Here is a 19,653-nt window from a genome sequence, read left to right on the forward strand (position 1 = left end):
GCTGCAGTGTGTCAAAACCCTTTTTTCACCCTACTGAGAGTAGTAGGGAAACTGCTGATTAGTGCTTACAGATGTATCTTATTCTGGTGGTTCTTCCATCTGTCCATGCTTTCAAGATCTTTGGATTCCAGTTTTCATTTGTGTGTTTTCCAGATGAATTCTTATTAATTTTCAGTCTCTAGGGTGTTGTCCTTTATTTTTGCATTTCATAGTTTCCTGCTTTGCAGCTGGTCATGTTTTGAGTTGGTTCCAACAATAATTTGCTCAGCAACCATAAAACTTTCATTACTTTATTCTTTATTGCATTACTTTATACTTCAAAGAAAAGAAAGCTAAATGGCTTTGATTCCTTATAGGTGATGATTGAAGGGACTAAGTTTTGCAAGTGATTTGTATCTATTTGGTGTGCAAGCCTACTGTGAGTTGAACCCTACCATTAACTTCCATCTACCTTCTATGGCTATAACACAGCTCACATTTGCAGCCCTTTGCCTTCTGTTTGCATCTTCCTGTTTCACTCTTGGTTGCTCTGCAGCAGCATATCTTCTGAAGGAAGATATGTTCCTTGTTTGGGGATTTCTGCTCTAAACTGAAGTCCTGCAGGAGCCTCACAGGGAAGTGATGTTTTTGTATGATAAGGGAGTCACCTGAAACTGTGACTGTGATTCTGCTTTCTATGCTTCATTTTTACTTGTGTCACATTAGTGCAAATGAGATCACAATGAGATTGTGAATTTAGTGCTGTGTTTGTATGTAAGTGCATTTAAAAATTCAGAGAAAAAACTTGAAATTTAAAATTGTCTCTAAGGCAAGCATTACACTAAAATTACCTAGTTTAGGTAAATGAGTCTATATATAAAACATCTGTCTTAAAAGATATACATCCTCTCTTCATATTGTGGCAGAACATATCCATGAAGTCTAGAAGTGGAATAAACATTTTAATTTTTCATTGTTTGTAAGCTTACATAATTAGTATACTCTCTTCCCCCCATTTTATTTGAGGAATATATAAATGAGTTGAATGGAAAATTAAAAATATACAGTAAGATCTTTATACAGTATTTGCGATGTAAATCTATTATCTAGCTTTATTCTTTAATGTGCATTAGCAGATCTTTTCCTGTGGAACAAAGGGTGACTAGATATGGAATGAGATTATGTAGAGGATCTATTTTGAAAATAACATATTTAATATAATTTTAATTTATTTTATATTCTCATATTTTCATGTAAAAGACTGGCCACACATATACTATAAGAAATGGTAAAGCTCACTCTTGTGGTATGTTAAGAGAAGTGCAGAAGCAACAGCTTTTATTCTTCAGTGATTTTTGTTTGCATGTAAATATGAGAAGTGACCCCCCTTCATGCTTTCTGTAGATGTGGCTGTGATATTTTCATTCTTCTTGTCTTGCTGGACATAGTTTCTTTTGTTCTATTTTTCTTTCTGTGGTCTAAGAAACTTTTCAGAATTGATGCAGTGCACTATCAGGCTGCTGGACAGGTATTAATGCTTACAGCACCACTAACCAAAGCTGCTTTACTAAAACTCACTGGCTTTTCATCAATCATGAAGTTACGAATGCAGCCAATGAAGGAATTGCGTGTAGTCAGGCTTGATGTTAGCAGAGACTCTGGAAAAAGAAGATGAAAAAAATTAAATAAATAAAAGTTTAGAGCTCATGATGGGCAAAATAATCAGTTTGGTAGCAGAACTTTGCTACTAAGTGCAGCTCTTCTTAATCTTCTTTTAAAATGTTTGGCCTACTGCCAGTGTTCTAGAGGCCATTAAAGTATGGTTAGTTATCTACAGTTATGTGAAACTCTTGATACTATATTATCAATAGACACAATTTTGCATTTTTTGACAACTACATTTTCTTTTAAGTAACAGAGTAGATGAGTCCCTGTGTCTGCTTTTAAAATTTAACATCACATGTATTGTAATCTGTGTCTGATTTGTTAGTTTGCCTTCAGTTGGCTGTATCTGCATGGCATTATTTAGTATTCTATCTTATTTGTTGTTGTGAAGTTCTGTGTAAGAGTTTCCTGTGCCAGGCTGATAATAGCATTATAGAGCCAGTGTATGGCATTGCTTTAGTATTCTATAATTAATGTAGAAATAGAAGGCTCTATTATGAAGCAGAACAGCATTTGCAATTACCCCTTTATATTACCTCTCTGGGAAGAGTTCTGTCCTAATAAAATTCCATTTTGGATTTAAAGAGTGAGCAGGCATCTGTGCATAGATTTTATTATTCCCTTTAGGCTCATTCTACCTCCTGGTAGCGTGGGATGGATGTGAACACCATGCACTCAAGCCAGTAATCCAAGATAAGCATTATAATGAATTTTGTAGTTAGAACTGTTAATGATTGACATGCAAGGCTCAGAGAAATAATGCTGCATGTTTTCACTGAGAAATGTATGAGAGTTGACTTAAAAATGGATCACGTAGTGTTGATTACAGTTTGTATATGAACCCCAACAGAGTAGCTCTGTCTGTTGAATAAGGGAAGGAAATGTGGTAATCTTGGCCCATGCTACACAGATGGTCTGTGAGTCACAAATACACAGGAGCAGAAATCTGTCTAACAGAAACCCCTAGTAAGAAAAAGAATCTCCATGTTTTATCTTGTGTTCAAAGATGCTATTGCTTGAAGAAGAGGAAAGATGCCTACCAGCAACTAAACCTTGGGACTCAGGTTACAGTGACAGCGAGTTTCCAATCCCATAAAAAAATAAATCACTTCTTAAAAAAGAGTTAGCCCACATGGGAAGGAAAAACAGAAAAAAAGAAATTTTGTTTGTTGTTGGCTGACTTCTCTAGTGAATCCATACGGTGCCCTCCAGCAGCTGTGAATGTTTTCATTTCAATGAAGCAGCACATCTTTTTCTTTGATAACTTGAGGCAGAACATTTATGATCAGCTCTTGAGCCTTTGAATTTTACCAGGTTGTTCACATATTTTGTTCTTTTTTGAGATGAAAACTTACTCTTTATGCTTTCTCTGGAAACAGGGCTGAAATCTCAGAACAATGTACCACAAAGATACCAAAAACCTACCTGGTACACCTCCAATAAACACTGGCTCCCTGTGGTCCATTGCCTTTGGATTTAGAGGCCCTACCACATGGTTGACTTCAGAGTCTACGTCCAGCTGCACCACATTTGCGTCTCTAATAACTGAAAGGAGAAGGAACAGAGATCAGCAAGAAGTGTGACATGAGTCTTTTATAAGACAGACAGGAGTTATCTCTTTGGTGTGAGTAGTTGATTTAGTGTTTGCTAGACTGAGTGTGAGCCATCAGTGACAATTTGTGAGTGGATTCTGGCACAGGGCAGGACCAATGGTAGATACAGTGGGAGCAAGGGTGCTTTTGAGTGGGGGTCTTGATCCCTGGTGGCAGTGTTTAGGCTCCAGGTTATGAGCATACAATGGCTTGTGGCTTAAAAAAACTGTTGCCCAATCACTCCCATTTGGGGATATATCGGAATGCAGTGAGACTTCTCCCTTGCTTGAGTGCTTGGATTTCCTTCAGAAGGGAAACAGAATGCTTGTGGACAGGGTGTAGGCTCAGATCACTTCTGCAGTGATAGTGGAAGACATTCTAAGTCCACATCTAGACAGGAAGATGAGGTGGTTCAAAGCACCCAGGAAATGCTTTTTGACTTTCAAAACCAGGAAAGAAGGATGACTCTCTGGCACAGAGGCAAAATCCCAGCTGCAGACATCTCTCTATCATGAGCAAAAGGTTCCCCACATCTGTCTTGTTATTTTACTTTTAAGGGCAGTGTATACTTTTACCTACTGCATTCTATCAATTTATTTAACCTCTAATTGGGAAAGGAAGACTATAATCTGGTATATGAATTAGGAAAGGTAGCCAGAATTTCAGATGGGCTGCTTTCTGTTCTTTGAACAGGGAGCTTCCATCTTTGTTTGTTTTCCCTATCTTTGTAGGAACCTGTGCTTGTCTTCCCAGGAAGCCCTACAGTTCTGTGTCTGAGGGATGACTAAGACTGTGTCTTTCACACAAACTTGGGTCTTGGCAGGTGAAAAAGAAGAACCTGAAAATACTTCTGCATTGCCAGTGCTCTAGCCCATGGAGATGGATATCTGGGGAGCAAGAGACGGGCTTTGTTACCTTAAATACGGAACAATCACCTTTTACTGACCTGCAATTCGATGCCACCTGCCGTCGCAGAGACTCTGTTTCAATGTCACTGAAGTTGAAAAATCCCTGATTCCATTATTCAGTTTCACAGTAACCTAAGGGAAAAGAATGTAATCATCACTGTAAACCCCCTCCTTTTCTCTTTTTACCTTCTGTTGTAACAATGTTGTATTCCTCACTCAAAACATGTCAAGTACCCAAGAGAAAGGAAAACATGGCTTCATTAAATTCTTCAAAATAAAGTACCTTTTAAATAATATTTAGGGTGGGTTGGTGTTTTTTTTTTTTTTTGTTGGTTTTTTGTTTGTTTGTTTGTTTGTTTAATTGTTCAGATTCAATAGTTCGGAGACATTCCTAATTATCTCAAGGAAGAGTTCAAGAAAAGATTTAAAAATAAGAGCTAATTTCACTCATTTACTAGTACCTCTACTCTATAATTTCCTGTGTGATAAATTAGTGTTTAGAGGCATCAGATGATGTTTTTGGCATCTTGCTAGCCACTTAATAAGGAAAACAGTCATGAAAACCCAAGTATAAACAAGCAGAAAAGATAAGAGAAAGGAATGGATAGCAAAATTAAGAATTACTTTGAAGTTACTTGTTCAAGCTTACAAGTAAATCTCTGGAAGAGCTAGAAGGTGAACATAATTCTGAATTTTGCACTTCTGTTTTAGTTAATGGATTAATATCTTTCATGGAAATGGTGCAGCAGCAGCAAACCAGTGCTGTGTCCCTGTTGTGGGACATGAGATTCCTGGTGGTGATTGCCAGAGAACTCCAAACTCTGAGCCCAGCCACTCAAGCTTTTCAAATGTTGAAGTTGTTCCTGATTATGCTGACTCTATGCTGACTGAAAATCACAGAATCATAGAATGGTTTGGATTGGAAGGGACCTTAAAAATCATCTTGTTCCAACCCCCCTGCCATGGACAGGAACATCTTTCATAAGATCGGATTGCTCAGTCACATCCAACCTGGCCTTCAACATTTAATGAGATGGGGCATCCACAGGTTTTCTGGGCAACCTGTTCCAGCCTCACCACCCTCACAGCAAAGAATTTCCTCCTAATATCTAATCTAAATTTACTGTCAGTTTGAAGCCATTCCTCCTGGTCCTGTCACTACATGCCCTTGTAAATGGTCTCTCACAAGGAAGCAACTTATAGTTAATTCTAGAGGGTTTTGATACAGTTGTAACCAAAAAATATTATTTTTTTTCTAGAAGGGCACCAACAAACACAACTAAAATGATCCTCATGTTCTATTTTATCCACTCTTAGACAAAAGTATTGACTGAAGCAAATAAAGAATTACAGGAGAAAGTGACTCCTTAATAAATCACTCAGACAAGCTGTACTGATAGAGATGTGTACATTTTAAAAATGAATTATAGTTGCTGATCTTATTCATTCAGCAAAATGGTTTTCACAAAACAGGTCTTTTGTAATGCATTCAAAGAGGGCAGATAGTTAATGCTAAATACACACAGATCCTTACTAAGAATTTACTGAACTGCTGCAGTGACAAGCAGGGAAAAGCTGCTTTTCCAGGGTGAATTTTGTTTATGAATTGCATTTGCATTATACAGGAAGGGAGGTGTGAAGCAGTAAGGGAAGCAGCACCCTTTGTTAGACCAGTTGGTACAGTTGGGAAAACCAGACAAATTATTGGGCATGCAGAACTTTGGTTAGAACTTGACATAAGAAGTGCTATACTGGACTGGTTCTATGCAGTCTCAGCTTTTAGGTGTCGCATGATATGCATCAGCACAATGTACTTAAGAATTTCTCTGTTAATTCCCTAGATACAGGGGTAAGAATGGGCTTCATCTTACCTAATCAGCTGTCAAAAGTTAGGTGCCTAACTGAAGCACCTGTTCTCTCTATAGCCAACACAGAAAAAGAAATTCTCTGAATAACAGCTCATTTAGTCACCTAATTAGACACCTGCTTTAGGATAGGATGAATCATCTTGTTAAACTGTTTACTCAGTCACTCTGCTGTAGGTGCTGCTCTTGGAGAAGAGGTGAGAGTGTTTCCTCAGATGTTGCATTTCTAACTGAGGTACAGCCAGACCCACTTAAAAACCCTTCCACTTTGATTGACAGGTGCATAGCAGTGATTGAAGAATGCCCACACTGCTTAGTCTCTTGACTGTGCCTTGAGTTTCTCCTCTTCAGGAAAGACCAAAAAACTGCTGAGATTTCCTATGCTCTAAATCTTTGCTTGTGTGGTTCACTTAAGACTGAAATTTATTGCTGTAGGTGTGCAATGCATAGCATGAAGACATCCAGATTTTATCAATAAACACAATAAAAAATAGCAACAACTGTCTGGTGTGTAAATTTCTAACCTCTCTCCTTCATTTGAAATCCAGAGCCTGTAGAAACCAGGCCAACAGACAATCAGAACTTTTCCTTTCCCTCACTCTTTCTATCACACATATATCTGATAAAGAAAGAAGAGACTGAGTGTAACTCAGACTTATCGTTTAAGAAATAAGAAAAAAAAATTATTGACGGTTACTTGTAACCATGATACATTTTTAATGTGTGGATGAAAGAGCAGTGCCAAAGAGTTGGTGCTTTTGCTTCTTTTCAGCTCACAACAAAATATTTATGGCTTGTATTAGTAAAGTGATCTGAACTTGTCACAGGTGTTATTTTTAGTATTTTAAAATAAATATTTGGTTTGGCTAATCTAAGCTGTTATTATATTTAGGGGAGAAATAAGAATCAGTTAATGGCAAATTTGTAAGACAAAATCTGCATGTAGCGAAGCCCAAGTAAGTGGAAGAGAAACCAGTCAAGGCGGGGGAGGAGATGTGACCTTGTTTATACCTGTCCATTTCTCATGTGCATATTCAGGTACTCTCCATTCACGCTGTGACCATGCAGTAGGATTCCTGAGCTGCTTCGGGGACGTATTTCAAAAACAACTTCAAATTTCAGGCCTAAACTGAAGGATTCATCTGTGAAGTAAAAAGAATAACATTTTTTTTGTACCGAGTTAGTGATGAAATTGGACATTTATTCAAAGTCAAAGTAGAACATCAGAGGGTGGATTTCATTTGTTCTTCAAACTATTGAAATATGAGATAGCATGATGTGCTGTCAATGACCCATTTCAACTTTTGTTTTGATTGGACAACTAATAAAGGTTTATTTACTTTTCTCATTATTTAGAAAATGTATTTTGTTTAAAAATGTTTCTTAGCAATAAAATGGACAACAGAAAGTAAATGATTTGTATTTTTGGCAGTTTCCTTTTGTGCAATTTCCTAGACACTCAGAAGTCATTATTGAGTGAGTGGGAGTTCACTTGAGCTTTGATGATTCAATAGGAGAAACTCCCTTTTTCAAACTGGTGACAGGCCAGAGAGCAAATTAGAAACACTAGTCTGATTCTTCTTGGTGCTGCCAGTGAATAGGGTTTTGCAGTTTCCTTTCTTGTTCAAATCAGAGTCTATGTGACTGAAACAACCTCCTAAAACTCTTCCTGGGACACAGCAGGCCGAAATGACAGAAAAGCTATGTTCTGTCATGCTGTTCTGTATCAAGACATGCCGAAAGCCTTTCTGCAGGAGTTTTTATTTACATGTTAATGAAAAAAATTAAGGGATGACCATTTGATGGTGTACTTGGTTTTGGCCCTGTTGACTTCTATGCTAATTTTTAACATATTATGGTCTGTTCCCTGATTAAAATTATTCCCTTATTAAAATGATTCTTATTATTTGAAACACATACATACATACATGCAGATGTGTTTATTTAACAACATTTAAGTTTCACAGTGACATTGTGACCTGTCAACATCATCTGCTTAGCACAATAGTGATCTGTTTCTGATAATCCTTACAGCTCACAGCCTTGGAAATTACCACACTCTTTAGTGAAAAATGCCATTCTGAAGCACACTGAATACCACAGTCCTATTTTGGGATACATTTGGTTAGGATTATATTACCAAGGACGACATATCCTCCTTCTGATGAAAAGTATGTTCCTGCTTCTGATGGGCCTTCAAAGCAAGGTGTTACACTAAATGTCTGTGAAGCTGAAGTAAGCGATCTTCCATTGAGCTGTAAGTTGCTGAGACAACCGCTAAAGCTGTAGACAGAGTTAATCTGAGGGGTAAAAAAAACCTTGATTAGTAAATAAACTGCTTGTGGAAGGAAATATATTCTTCTGTCCTTATTTTTATTTGTTAATAAGCTGTAAGGCTGTGATTGTCTGGCACATCAGTTTTGAACTAAAAAACAATTTCCAGAGAAGGTGAGCAGGAAAAATTATTCTCATAGCCTCTCATGTCTTTTTGATGACTTCAAGGTAATTCCAGCTTGTGTTTTTTTCTCAGTCCTTACTGAACTGTGAGAAACAAAACACAAGTAGGGCAAGGCAGTGCTATACATATACCTCATAGCCTCAAGGCAAGATGAGTCTACTTTTTCAGAGTAGTTTATCAATCTTGTTAGGCATATAACACTACAGATTACCTTGAAAGAGAATATTATGTTCATTGTTGGTTCAACACTCCTTTCTGTATACTTCAGTACTGAGCTGTAGAACAGAATCCTGACCTCTAGGTATTGTCTTAAAACAGAGGTACTGTGAGAACATCAAAATGTCTCCAAAACTCATTCTGTATCTCAGACCTCAGGGTGAAATTGATCTTGCCTAACATTACTTGTCTCATCTAATTTTGGATGTCACTAGGATTTTTCTGTTCCTTATGGACCATTAGTTTCCTAGCTGCTGCTGCAAGGCTGTGGAAGCCTTACCCAGCTACCACCAGCCCAACCCTGTGGAATGCTCTATACATGAGCTGAGCTGTCTGCTCCTTAACAGGATGAGGGCCAAGATCTTAATCAGATTTTGTCTGATCTCATCCCGACAGTCAGCTTTTGTTTTAACTTTACACAGAGGAATGGGGTCTGTACATGGAGATCTGCTTTACCTGGATGTTTTTTACAGCTTTTCCGGGAGCTACACCTCCAATATAGAGTGGTTCAGTGACTTGCCAACTATTCACATTCCCATCAAAAGATTCTTCTAGTACTCGGAGACCATCGATTATCAAGCGACCAATATTTTTGCCTCTAATAAATATCACCTAGGAAGGGAAGAAAAAAATGTGGAAGATTACTTCCATCTGTTAAGGAATCACTACTGTGCATGAGAAGAAGATGAGACATTTGAGAAGAAAAGTGCATGAGCGATGCTCTACAAGCCTGTTTTGCTAACTTCCAGAATTCTTTGTTGGACAACCCTCATTTTTCACATTCATATGAAGGCTAGATAGTAAAACTGCTGCCTTTCTTACATTTTGGTGTACAAGGCAGAGGTAACTAAGGTGTCATAAGGTCTACTGAGATCTACCTATCACTGTTAGCATTTTCACAGTCATCATTAGTTTTATGGTATGGGTTCATCCAACCTGCTTGAAACACTTAAATGCCCAAGTCAGTAGTTTAGTAGCTGTAGACTTTCTCTGTAGTTAATGAGGAGAGGGAGATACCTACAGAGGGAAATTCACCTTGACTCCTAAAATTGTCTTTTTATTTTCATAGACTACTGAGGCAGCCTAAGACAGCTGTGCTCCTTTCTTAGGCACTTCAAAGACATTTGCTGAACAAAATTATTCTAGTCTTTCCTTTAATAACTCATTTAACTCTTAATTGCCTTACTGCTCTGCTTGCTTCCTTCATTTCTGTTCAGCTGTTAGTGTTGGGAATTGCTGAATTTTTATAACTGACTCACTTTCCTGTCCCTAGTTAATGACTTAATAAAATGCTGCGTGGAAGATCTAAAAATATTTATGGAAGTTTCTCAACATGTAGGCATGTTTATGAATACATGAATGAAAACTCCCTGAGCTGGTACATGAAAAATGCAGCCTTGACAGCATGTGCCATCATGATTGCTTGCTTTTACTTACATTGTGCCACAGACCATCATTGTATTTCTCTTGGCTCTTAATCCTTATCTTCTGGTGACCGGCATTAAACATAAAAATGAGTCGGCCATGAGCTACGAAAAGGGCCAGGAAGTTTGTCTCTTTTTGATCCGAAATATAACAAATCATTCCGTGAGATGAGTGAGTTTTCAGACTGATAGAGAACTGAGCTCTGGCACATAAAAACACAATATTAACGTTAAAGCAGATACTTTTGATTTAAATCAAACATCAGGCAGAGGAAGACTGAGATTTTCCTTTCATCCAAAAGATATTCATATGCTTTATGGAAGCAGTGTTTCTAATAAACATTCTGTGCTGGTGTTTTGAGCAGAAGTCAAAGCTGGAGGAAAAAGCTGCCTGGTGAAGAACATTTTTTCAAAAATTAAAACCTCTAGAGTGAATAAGTTCAATGCAGACCACCAAAATCTGACAGTACATTTCCTTTTATGTTAAACAGCATGGCTGGGGGAATTTTTAAGTGTGATGGCACGGAGGCCTGATGTTTAATATTATTCCAGACTCGATCGAAGCTTCTCCTTCCTTGTAGTTCCTTGTGAAGTCCAGGACTTCAGCATAGGAAGTCATACCATTGTTGGTTTGACACTGTCACAGTGAAAATTTCTTGAGTGATTGCTATTATTACTTATGGTCTAAAGCATGGCAAAGCTGTATTGGTGTAGGACAGTGCCAGAACTGATTCCTCCTTTTTCTGATGTCAGGTTTAACCCTAGTTTCCATTCTTCATATTGTGTCAATCATCTATACATTCCTAATGGCCTCTGTGTGTACATTCCACAGACACTCAGTCCCTTGCCAATATTGTTTTAAAATGACACAACTCATTACTTTTTAAAAATGAACATTATAAAAATGAAGCTTTAATAAAATTTGGCAAATAAATATATGTTTTAGGAATGAAGGTATTAGAGTTTGGGTTTGCCTTCATATGGGTGCCATCAGAACTGCCCTAAGTTAAATGCATTGAATTAAAATGAACATAATGGCTTTCTAATTTAAATCAGGAAAGAGCACTCTTTTTTTTCTGAGTTAGTGGTCTGGTATGCTTCCAGGAAGTGCTGTGTTGTTGAATTTATAGTCTTTAATGGAAAGTATTAAACCAAAATCCTTATTGGATTTTGAATATTGCATGAGATATTTTGTGGGAACATGAATATTAAATTTCAACAGTATCTGGACTCATTATTACTTAGATTTCTATTATGGCTTGAATTGGACCAGGTTTTCATAGCTTTGTGTCTTACTGCACTATGAAGATTAAACGACTGACAGAGTCCACTCAGCATGTTACTGCTTCCTTTCTGCTTTAATGCCTTTACTTCTTGTGTAAAGAGACTGATTATTGTGCATTGCTTGTATAGAACTAACATCCTCAAAAGCTTCACACAAACAGGCAAGGAGACACATTTTGTTAATATTCAATACAGATGAAGCTTCCATAAGAAGGATGTAAGTGGAAGCACCATCTATGTTTTTCTCTTACTCAACTGAAGCACCTTTTAATATAACCTAACAACAGGCTCAACACAAAATTTAGCCTAAGATATAAAGGAACAAAGCCACGGTAACAGTAGAAATGTGTCCCTTAAAAAAAAAAAAAAATTGAAATACATATTTCTCCTGCCAAGCATATTTCATTTGTATTTCTAAAGTCACTTTACCTTTGACTGAAATCCTTTGGTATGTGATCAAATTCTTGCCGGCTGTTTGCTGTTCCTCCAAATTGATAGGCATGTTCAGTTGCCTTGGGATTCATGGGCAAGTGGCACTGAGGCTCTTTTTGCAAATTCACTTGATACAGCTTTTTGAGGCCAGATGAAGGCTGTGCAATCTTGTCTTTATCTCTTCCCACCTTCATAGAAAAAGAACTATTAACCAGAATTTTTAGCTAAGATTGGACATAATAAAATAACAGTATAATTTATATATAAACTAGTAATATATCGTTTCACTGCATAAATACCAGGGTTGTTTCCGAGTCAAATTTTCCTTGAACAGATCTACTGTAAATGCTGATTTAGGACAGAACAAGGCAGAAACAAGACAGAACAAGGCAGAACAAGACAGAACAAAATACTTGTGTAGCTTACGTTATTACAATTAAATTTTTTGCAGTTTTCCTAATTAAATCTTTTTCTCTCTGCTTTTGGTGATACCAGCTATATTATAGGCATGAGAGGATATGCTTAGACTAAAAATTCCGCATGCTGGAGGAAGGTTTTTCCCCATTTATATTAATATGTACTAATTGTACCCAGTAGAGAGCCATACAGCAGCAGATGAGAACAGAAGCAAGATTTTTGCCTTTAGAATACAGAAGAAATCAGAAAGGCTTGTTTCTGAAGTACTGTTTTGAAGAGGTCAGGTATTTTATTTTATAATTCTAGCAAAAGAGAAAGACGCAAGTATAGGCCAGATAGATTGTGTCAGGGCAATCATTTCCAGCGATGGAATATGTAAAGGAACAGGATCCTGTTCATATATGGGACATTGTCTTTGTGCATTTTAGATCCATAATTTGGAGAATTTTGGAAAACTCTAGAGTGGTAATGGAGCAATTTGTAGCAGACCTTTTTATTACGGTTTCCTTTGGCTTTTGATGAATTTTTTCCTTTCTTATGGAGAAGAGCAACTGGAGGAGATTCAACAGGGCATCCATACAAAGATGCCTGAACTTTCTCAGAGTACTTCTGGAAATCCTCCACTTCAACCTCTTGATCCAACCTGTGTTTCAAAGAGGAGATGACAAGAACAGCTTTTTTTCTCAAGTGTTAGAATTGTCTGCATAAAAATCTCAGAATTTTACATTTATAGTTTAGATTATATTTGAATGGGTTTAAACTATATTTAAATGTTATATTAAATTATATTTAAATTATATTTGAATGGTTCATTCTTGGACCATGGATGAAAGTACAGATTGATCAGTCAATGTATGGGTAATGAGGACAACCCATACTACATCTGTGTGTTGTATATATGCTGGCATAAACAGAGAATGTCAATCTGCAGCATCAAATTCAACTTTAAAATCTATATAAGAACATATGGTAAAACAATTAAGATCAACACATTCGGATCATTTTTACATGACCAAAGTCCTAACCTCCCCAGCTTCTGCAAGATGTCTTAATACAATTTTGTTTCAAAGGCAAACCTGAGAGCTACATAATATAAATGTAAATTACAGCTATGCAAATTATTCATTGCACCAGCAGCATTAGCACTGAAAGCTTATTTCATCAAGTTATTCCCACCTTAACAATATCTTAACCTAACAGATCTGTGCCAACAGATTCCATGGCAAATAAGGTAAAAATCTTATTCACACATGCTGTCTAGCCTCACAAAATGAGAGAGGAATTTTTATTGTGACAATAAATCACTTCTCACGAGCTACTATTCAAGCTGTCAGGCAGGGCAGTGACTGCCTGTGTTTGGGAGGATGTTACTCACCTAGTGAAGTAGGCATTGCTTATGCAGCCAGTGAAGTTGGCTTGCTGTGTTCTGAGGGGAGAGCCACCAAAATAAAACTTCTTGATGCTGTCTGGGCTTTTCCCTGCTCTGTCCTTTGCTGGGTTCTTCTTGCTCTGTTTCTTGTCATCAACAGTCAGCTCATACCTGCAAAGGCAAAGCATCCATTTTGCAGGCTAGCTTTGGAAACGTTGGTGCCAGTGGTCAGACAGAACAGTGCACCCGAAACGCTCCACTCAGTGCATACACACTCAGCACTACTGCTCAAAGGCATGAGAGGACCTTGATTTCAGCTGTGCAGTGCAGTGCATTGGCAAAACTGTGTACACAGGCCTATGGATTTAATATTACCCTGCAGTTAATTGTGAAGTCCAAAATTGTACAGTGAAGAAAGACAGACTAGGGGGTTGCTGATGAAGGGATGGAGCCACCTTTTGGGTAAAATAAGATCCAAGCACATGCTAATTGTTTATGGCCCTATCCCTTTTTCTTTCTCTTTCATCACAGTGCAGTGGTGTTTGAGCTTATACAATGCTTTTTAACTAATCTGATTTTGCAACCCACTAATTGTTGCAGAAGTCAGGAATGATTCTCTGGCTTTATAAGAAACTAAGTATACTAAAGCATCAGACATTGATTTTGTTTTGCAAACTCAGGGAGACATGACAATCCCCAAGGTTATTCCAAAGCACCTTTTTACACCTTCAGCTTTTCAAACTGTGATTCTTGGATGTTAGAAGTCATAGGTACAAACCTTGATTTCCATTAGGAAAGTAAGAATACTTGTATCTAATAGGTAAGATTCTTAAAGAAAGTTTCTTTGATTATGTGACCTTCTAAAAAAAATTAAACATATGAACAATAGTAAAACATACCAATAAACCAAAGCTTTCAAGAGTTACAAGGAGCACAGTGAGAGACTTATTCCCTACTGCTCTATTTAGTCACATTTGTGGCTGCCAGTGCTAAAAATATTTTTAACATGTTTCACTGTGTGCATCCCAGATGAATGCTTTATGTGAAGATGCCTCAATTACTTTAGGGTAAACTGGGAATTGTTTTAACAAATTAAAAGAATCAATCCTGTTAAAAAATTAATCTCATGCTAGCCTTAAATGTTATTAAACTGTTTTCTTACCTGAGAACAAAAAAGGACTAAGCTTTCAGAAAAACTATTTGCATTTAAAAAAAAATTCTCATCATCTTGAGCTCAGGCCCGAGTTGGTCAGTTTTCAATCACATTTTAAAATCAGTCACTTAAAAAAAGCCCCGCTCAAGTATTTAAAAGTGAGTGCTAAATGATAATGTGCTTTACAGGAAATATTTATGCTCTAAAGGTAGAGAATAAAAGATGCTGTACAGCTTTACCTTTCTGGGTTGACAGAAGTAATGATGAAATGTGTTTTCCCATCATTGTAATTTCGGTCTGGTGACTGAATTTTGGTTCCACTTGCATTTAAAACCACGGCACCTCTCTCCATAGAGATGGATAATACATCTGGCTGAAATACAGACAAAAACACCTTCATAAGCAAGCATTACACAGAAAAATTAACAGTTCTGTGAATTTTCCTCTTGTATTTATTATCCTTCTGTGTTCCACATTTGTGCTTCATTTGCAAAAAGATATACTCTGAGAAGCAAAACAAGAGATGACATCATTAGAATTTATATTGCCAGTTTTAAAGTCTGAATTCTGGGAATTCTGCTGCTGATTATGTCTCATGTACCTGTCACATGAGCTCCTTCCATGTAGCACAAATGTATGATGTTTGCATTTCATTTGTGTTTCTGGTACCGTATTGAGCAGCTGCTACTGCGAGATTCCTGCTGTCATAAGACCAAGACGTTTTTTTCTTTTTCTAATTCCCTCTGATCAGAGCCATTCAATCACTCAAAATTATCTCAGAGATAAGATGTGCTATCTGGGTCAGGCGTTCGGGATCACTGTGCCACTAGCAGAATGCTCCCAGTTCCATTAGAGCAAGCCCTGCCACTGTTCACTGGTAGGAATCGTTCTGCCTCATTTGCCAAGCGCTAAATAGCTGAACTTCTGCTTGTTTAGTAGGGCACTTGGCACCTCAGGATTAGAGCTGTTGAGTTAAAAACCTGAAGTGGTGTGTGCGAGGCCTCATTTATGCAAACGGCGTGGGGAACTGACACGGTTACTGATTTCAATTGAAGGTAATTCTCCAGGCTGCGACACAGGAAAGTTTAGAAGTGGTTATGGGTGCCACGCAGCCTCCTCTGCTGCACTGCTGATGATATTCTGCAAGCATAGCAGAACAGACATTTGGGGGTGGTTGCAAATGTTCTGTCATCTGAGCTCATGCTCGCTGCAGATGTCAGTCTGAGCCTGCAGCATCTTGGGATCGCTTTGTCTCACACAACATTTTGTGAGTGCAAGTCCATATTTCTGCCCAGGTCACACTTCTCAGGGGGTATTTAGAGCAGCCTGGCTTCCCAGAGCTGCAAGGAGCCATTCTCAAGTGTAGCTTTTCCCAGTCACACATGGAGGTCTGAGTGCCATCTGGGAACATAGGCAGTTTTGTGACTGATTTCTGTCAGCTCAGCAATGCTCAAAATGCTGTGCCACTAATTCAAACAAACTTTGCTTCTCCGTGATTGTCTGGATGGCAAATGTCAGGTCCTTAATACTATTTGTGCTACTTTGGTAGCACCTGCAGGTCCAAATAGGGATTGCAGTGCTGCTGAGCACAGCAAGGTGCTCTGTGCATTTCTGCCCTGAGGACTTCAGCGAACACAAGTAGATGCATGTTAATTTAGGCATATGATCCGGTTCTCTTCTCAGCATCAAAATAACACCAAAGCATTACTGCTTTTCATCTACAGATCATATGCAAACTGTAAAAATGAGGTCACCAGTGAATGCTTCTATATTGCAGACTGCTTTATCTTGAAACCATAAAGTGAGAAATTGTATTATTCCCCTAGTATTCTCCTGGGGAAAAAATTAAAAGGTAAAATAAAACAAAAAGTAAAAAAAAATAGATACTTACTCCTTCAGAATAGTAAAACAACAGCCCACTGGGCTGCAAGGTCCGGAAATTAAAGCCTCCTTCAAACTCAGTAAAGAGGGACACTTTTTGGCTTGATGCAATGAAGCTCTCACCATTGAAATATGCATTGCGGGACATCTGTGTATTAAATAAAATGAAATTAGAAGTACAGCTCAAAAAACATTCCAATAATACAAAGAATAGGGCTTTTTCTTTTTTTTTTTTTTTTAACAGTTGCAGCCAGTTCAGTTCTAAAAACCAATTTTTCCTGCATATCTTACCCTAATTTATATAGGCTTTCTCTCCCATCATGGGAAAATCTTGAGAAAGTGTAGCAATTTTAGACTAAGTCAAATTATTCCCAACTTCCTGGGATCTTGGCCCTATTCTAAGTCTGCTGACGTTAAAGAGCATGAAAAGTAGAAGCAGAGGTGCTCATGCCCCTGTCTGAGTTGCATGGCACTGAATCACAGTTCCAACATGTGACATGCTACTTTGTGTGCTGTGCTGGGTACTGGGGTAGGGTGGAGGGTATTGAACATGGTGGTCTATAACCCTCTGAGTCTCAGGAGCAATGCTAGGTCCAAGGCAGGACAAATTACAGAGAGCTTCCATATTGACAGAGGGTGAGGTGGTGTGATGAGTTCTACAAGCAATCCTTCCTCTTCACAGGTTTGCAGCATGGCTTTTGATAGACGTGGCCACAGGATGAAGACCCCAAACACTATCTGGATTTGCCAGCCTTGCATTGTACTGGACAAATGGTGAATGATAGAAGGGACCAGAAGTTAAATGGCAATTTTCTCAGAGCTAATGCTGGTACAGTTTATGTGTGTGTGTGTCACAGAGGAAGAGCTGATTTGGCTTAAAGGGAGAACTCATTTGAAGGGTGAATTTTTTGCTGTCTTTTCCATTTCACACATCTGTATTAGGATGCATGTAAGGGTGATTCTTCTTGTATCTTTAAGAAAAAAATGAATTACATTGGAATATTTCCATTCAGAATACAGTACATAATTTATTTCAGATTGAGTTTTCACATTGCAATTTCACATATGAGAAGAATTTTAAGTGAAATAACTTGTGCTATAGTTCAGAATGAAAATTGGGTATTATGTCAGCAGACTTAACAGACACACACAAACTCCACACCTCTGCTAGTCAATGAGTGCTTGGTGGAAGACTGTCTTTCCATTGTTTGGAGTAAAACTCAAGCTCCCAGCTATATCCATTGTAAAAATTGCTGTTATGTCACAAATGGTGTTATGCTTACCAGTGAATCCTCTGGGCACCCATAGCTGATTCCCAGGGTTCCTGGTTCTTCCAACAAGTTGAAATCCTTCTTTTGGAACTGGAAACCCTTCATGCAGCCTTTAAAGCCGATACTTCCTGCCAGATGTGAACTAATGCTGTTGGACAACAATACCAAACAAACTGCAGTTAGATAGCTCTTGTCTTTCTGAACAGGATTTTGTTGCCAAGATATTCTAAAAAAGTTCTGGAAGAACTTCAGTCATTTGCCTCACTAGTGCCCAACTCCTGCATCTTTGTGTAAAACAGCTAATGAGCCACATTCTATGTTTTGAAAAGTCAAGATGCACCAATTGTAGAAAATATAATGTATTTGTAACTACTTACAGTAAAAATAAATTGATTTTTGTCTTAATTTTTTTAGCTTTGAAGAGAAGTTCCGATTTAGGTTTCCTGTCTTGATTTTACTAGCAAGCTCAATTCTTGCCTTTGCAAGCAAATGTGTGTGGAGGAATAGAATGTAAGAAGATAAAGATAGTGCAGAAGGTAGTCTCACACCTGAGGAGTTGCAGCTGTACTAATCACCAAAGATTAGGAACAGGCCTGTCCTTAACAGGCCACAGCTGTGTCCAGTATGAAGAGGAGTGCTACAAAAGAATGGGTTAGCTGGGTGAGGAGAGTTGTTGGAGTTTGTTGGCTGTGCTGTGAAGAAGAAGAAGAAGGAGTCAGTGCTGTGAGGAGCCGCCTATGAGAAATCACTGAGAAGGTATGGCATTTTTGCAATAAGATGACAACAAATGGGTCTCTATTTCTTATGAAAAATACTAACAGAGGTCAGGTCATACTTGCTGATGTATGGGTTTACATAATTTTAAATGAGAGCAGTGGGTGGGCTTCCAGGACCTTTTTTTAATGTCAGATTTGAGGTAGACAGCATAGCAGTGTATCCCAATTGTTCCTACTCATTACTCTCAGTTTTTCAACTCCACACCTTACCCAGATACCAGCACAACATTACAGCACAGGATGATTATAATTGAGTTTATCCTCACAATTCTCAAGGTGCACGAAGAAGTAATCTGCATAAAATCACAGTGAGTCTGTGATAGGGGCAAGGAAATTACATGGGAGCTGCTGCGTACCAGTCCAGGAGATAACCAGGGAGCAAATACACTGAAGGAGTGGGTGTGAAATCCAGAGTTCTGACCTGGCTGCCTGGAAGCAGTCTTTGTCCTTTAAGCAAGATGTAGCTTAGCAGTGGGACTCTTCACCTCACGTGACATGGTACTGTTGACCTCTACTACCTGCACTTGCTGTCTGTGAGTTATGTCATTATAAGGCAGATATTGGGAACATGGTAGAAGAATTCGAGGTCTGGAAATGCCTAATTTTTTGCATTGGCAAAACCAGACCATCAGGGGAAGTAGTGCAGATGTACATGTCTGAAACACAGTGAGAGAAGGAGTGCTGTAGGGGCCTAATTTGCTCTGCAGTGAAATCAGCAGGAGGGCTTCTGTCATCCTTACTGGGATTTGGACCAAATTGTGGGGTATCAATTAACCACTATAATCTTTACTCTGATTGACCCTGAGGCTGGCTGTATATGACAAGTCTGCCTTTCTGTAAAATGCCACAACATTTTCTATAAACAAGCTATAGAAGAAAGGCTTTCACTTAAAGAAAGGCTTCTGAGTTAATTTCTTAATTCAGTTAAGGTCCCAGTGCTCCTACCTACCCTTAGCTTTCTGA

The 19,653-nt window shown here is 38.2% G+C and overlaps 1 protein-coding gene across 1 annotated transcript in view; it reads right to left on the bottom strand.

Moving 5' to 3' along the window:
• Positions 1–280: 280 nt before the first annotated feature.
• LAMA4 (laminin subunit alpha 4) overlaps positions 281–19,653 on the bottom strand; it is a 98,204-nt gene continuing 78,831 nt past the window's right edge. Inside the window, exons 26-38 of the mRNA XM_054629187.2 lie at positions 17,927–18,062; positions 16,654–16,791; positions 15,002–15,135; positions 13,616–13,780; positions 12,730–12,883; positions 11,821–12,011; positions 10,121–10,310; positions 9,140–9,295; positions 8,150–8,309; positions 7,021–7,151; positions 4,183–4,276; positions 3,070–3,189; positions 281–1,637 (exon numbers count right to left, since the gene is read on the bottom strand). Of these exons, the coding sequence (XP_054485162.2) occupies positions 1,492–1,637; positions 3,070–3,189; positions 4,183–4,276; positions 7,021–7,151; positions 8,150–8,309; positions 9,140–9,295; positions 10,121–10,310; positions 11,821–12,011; positions 12,730–12,883; positions 13,616–13,780; positions 15,002–15,135; positions 16,654–16,791; positions 17,927–18,062 (1,915 nt within the window). The 3' untranslated portion in view covers positions 281–1,491. The remainder of the gene's footprint in view (positions 1,638–3,069; positions 3,190–4,182; positions 4,277–7,020; positions 7,152–8,149; positions 8,310–9,139; positions 9,296–10,120; positions 10,311–11,820; positions 12,012–12,729; positions 12,884–13,615; positions 13,781–15,001; positions 15,136–16,653; positions 16,792–17,926; positions 18,063–19,653) is intronic.

Source organism: Agelaius phoeniceus, chromosome 3 (genome assembly GCF_051311805.1).
Source record: "Agelaius phoeniceus isolate bAgePho1 chromosome 3, bAgePho1.hap1, whole genome shotgun sequence".
In the NCBI taxonomy this organism is placed as follows: Eukaryota; Metazoa; Chordata; class Aves; order Passeriformes; family Icteridae; genus Agelaius; species Agelaius phoeniceus.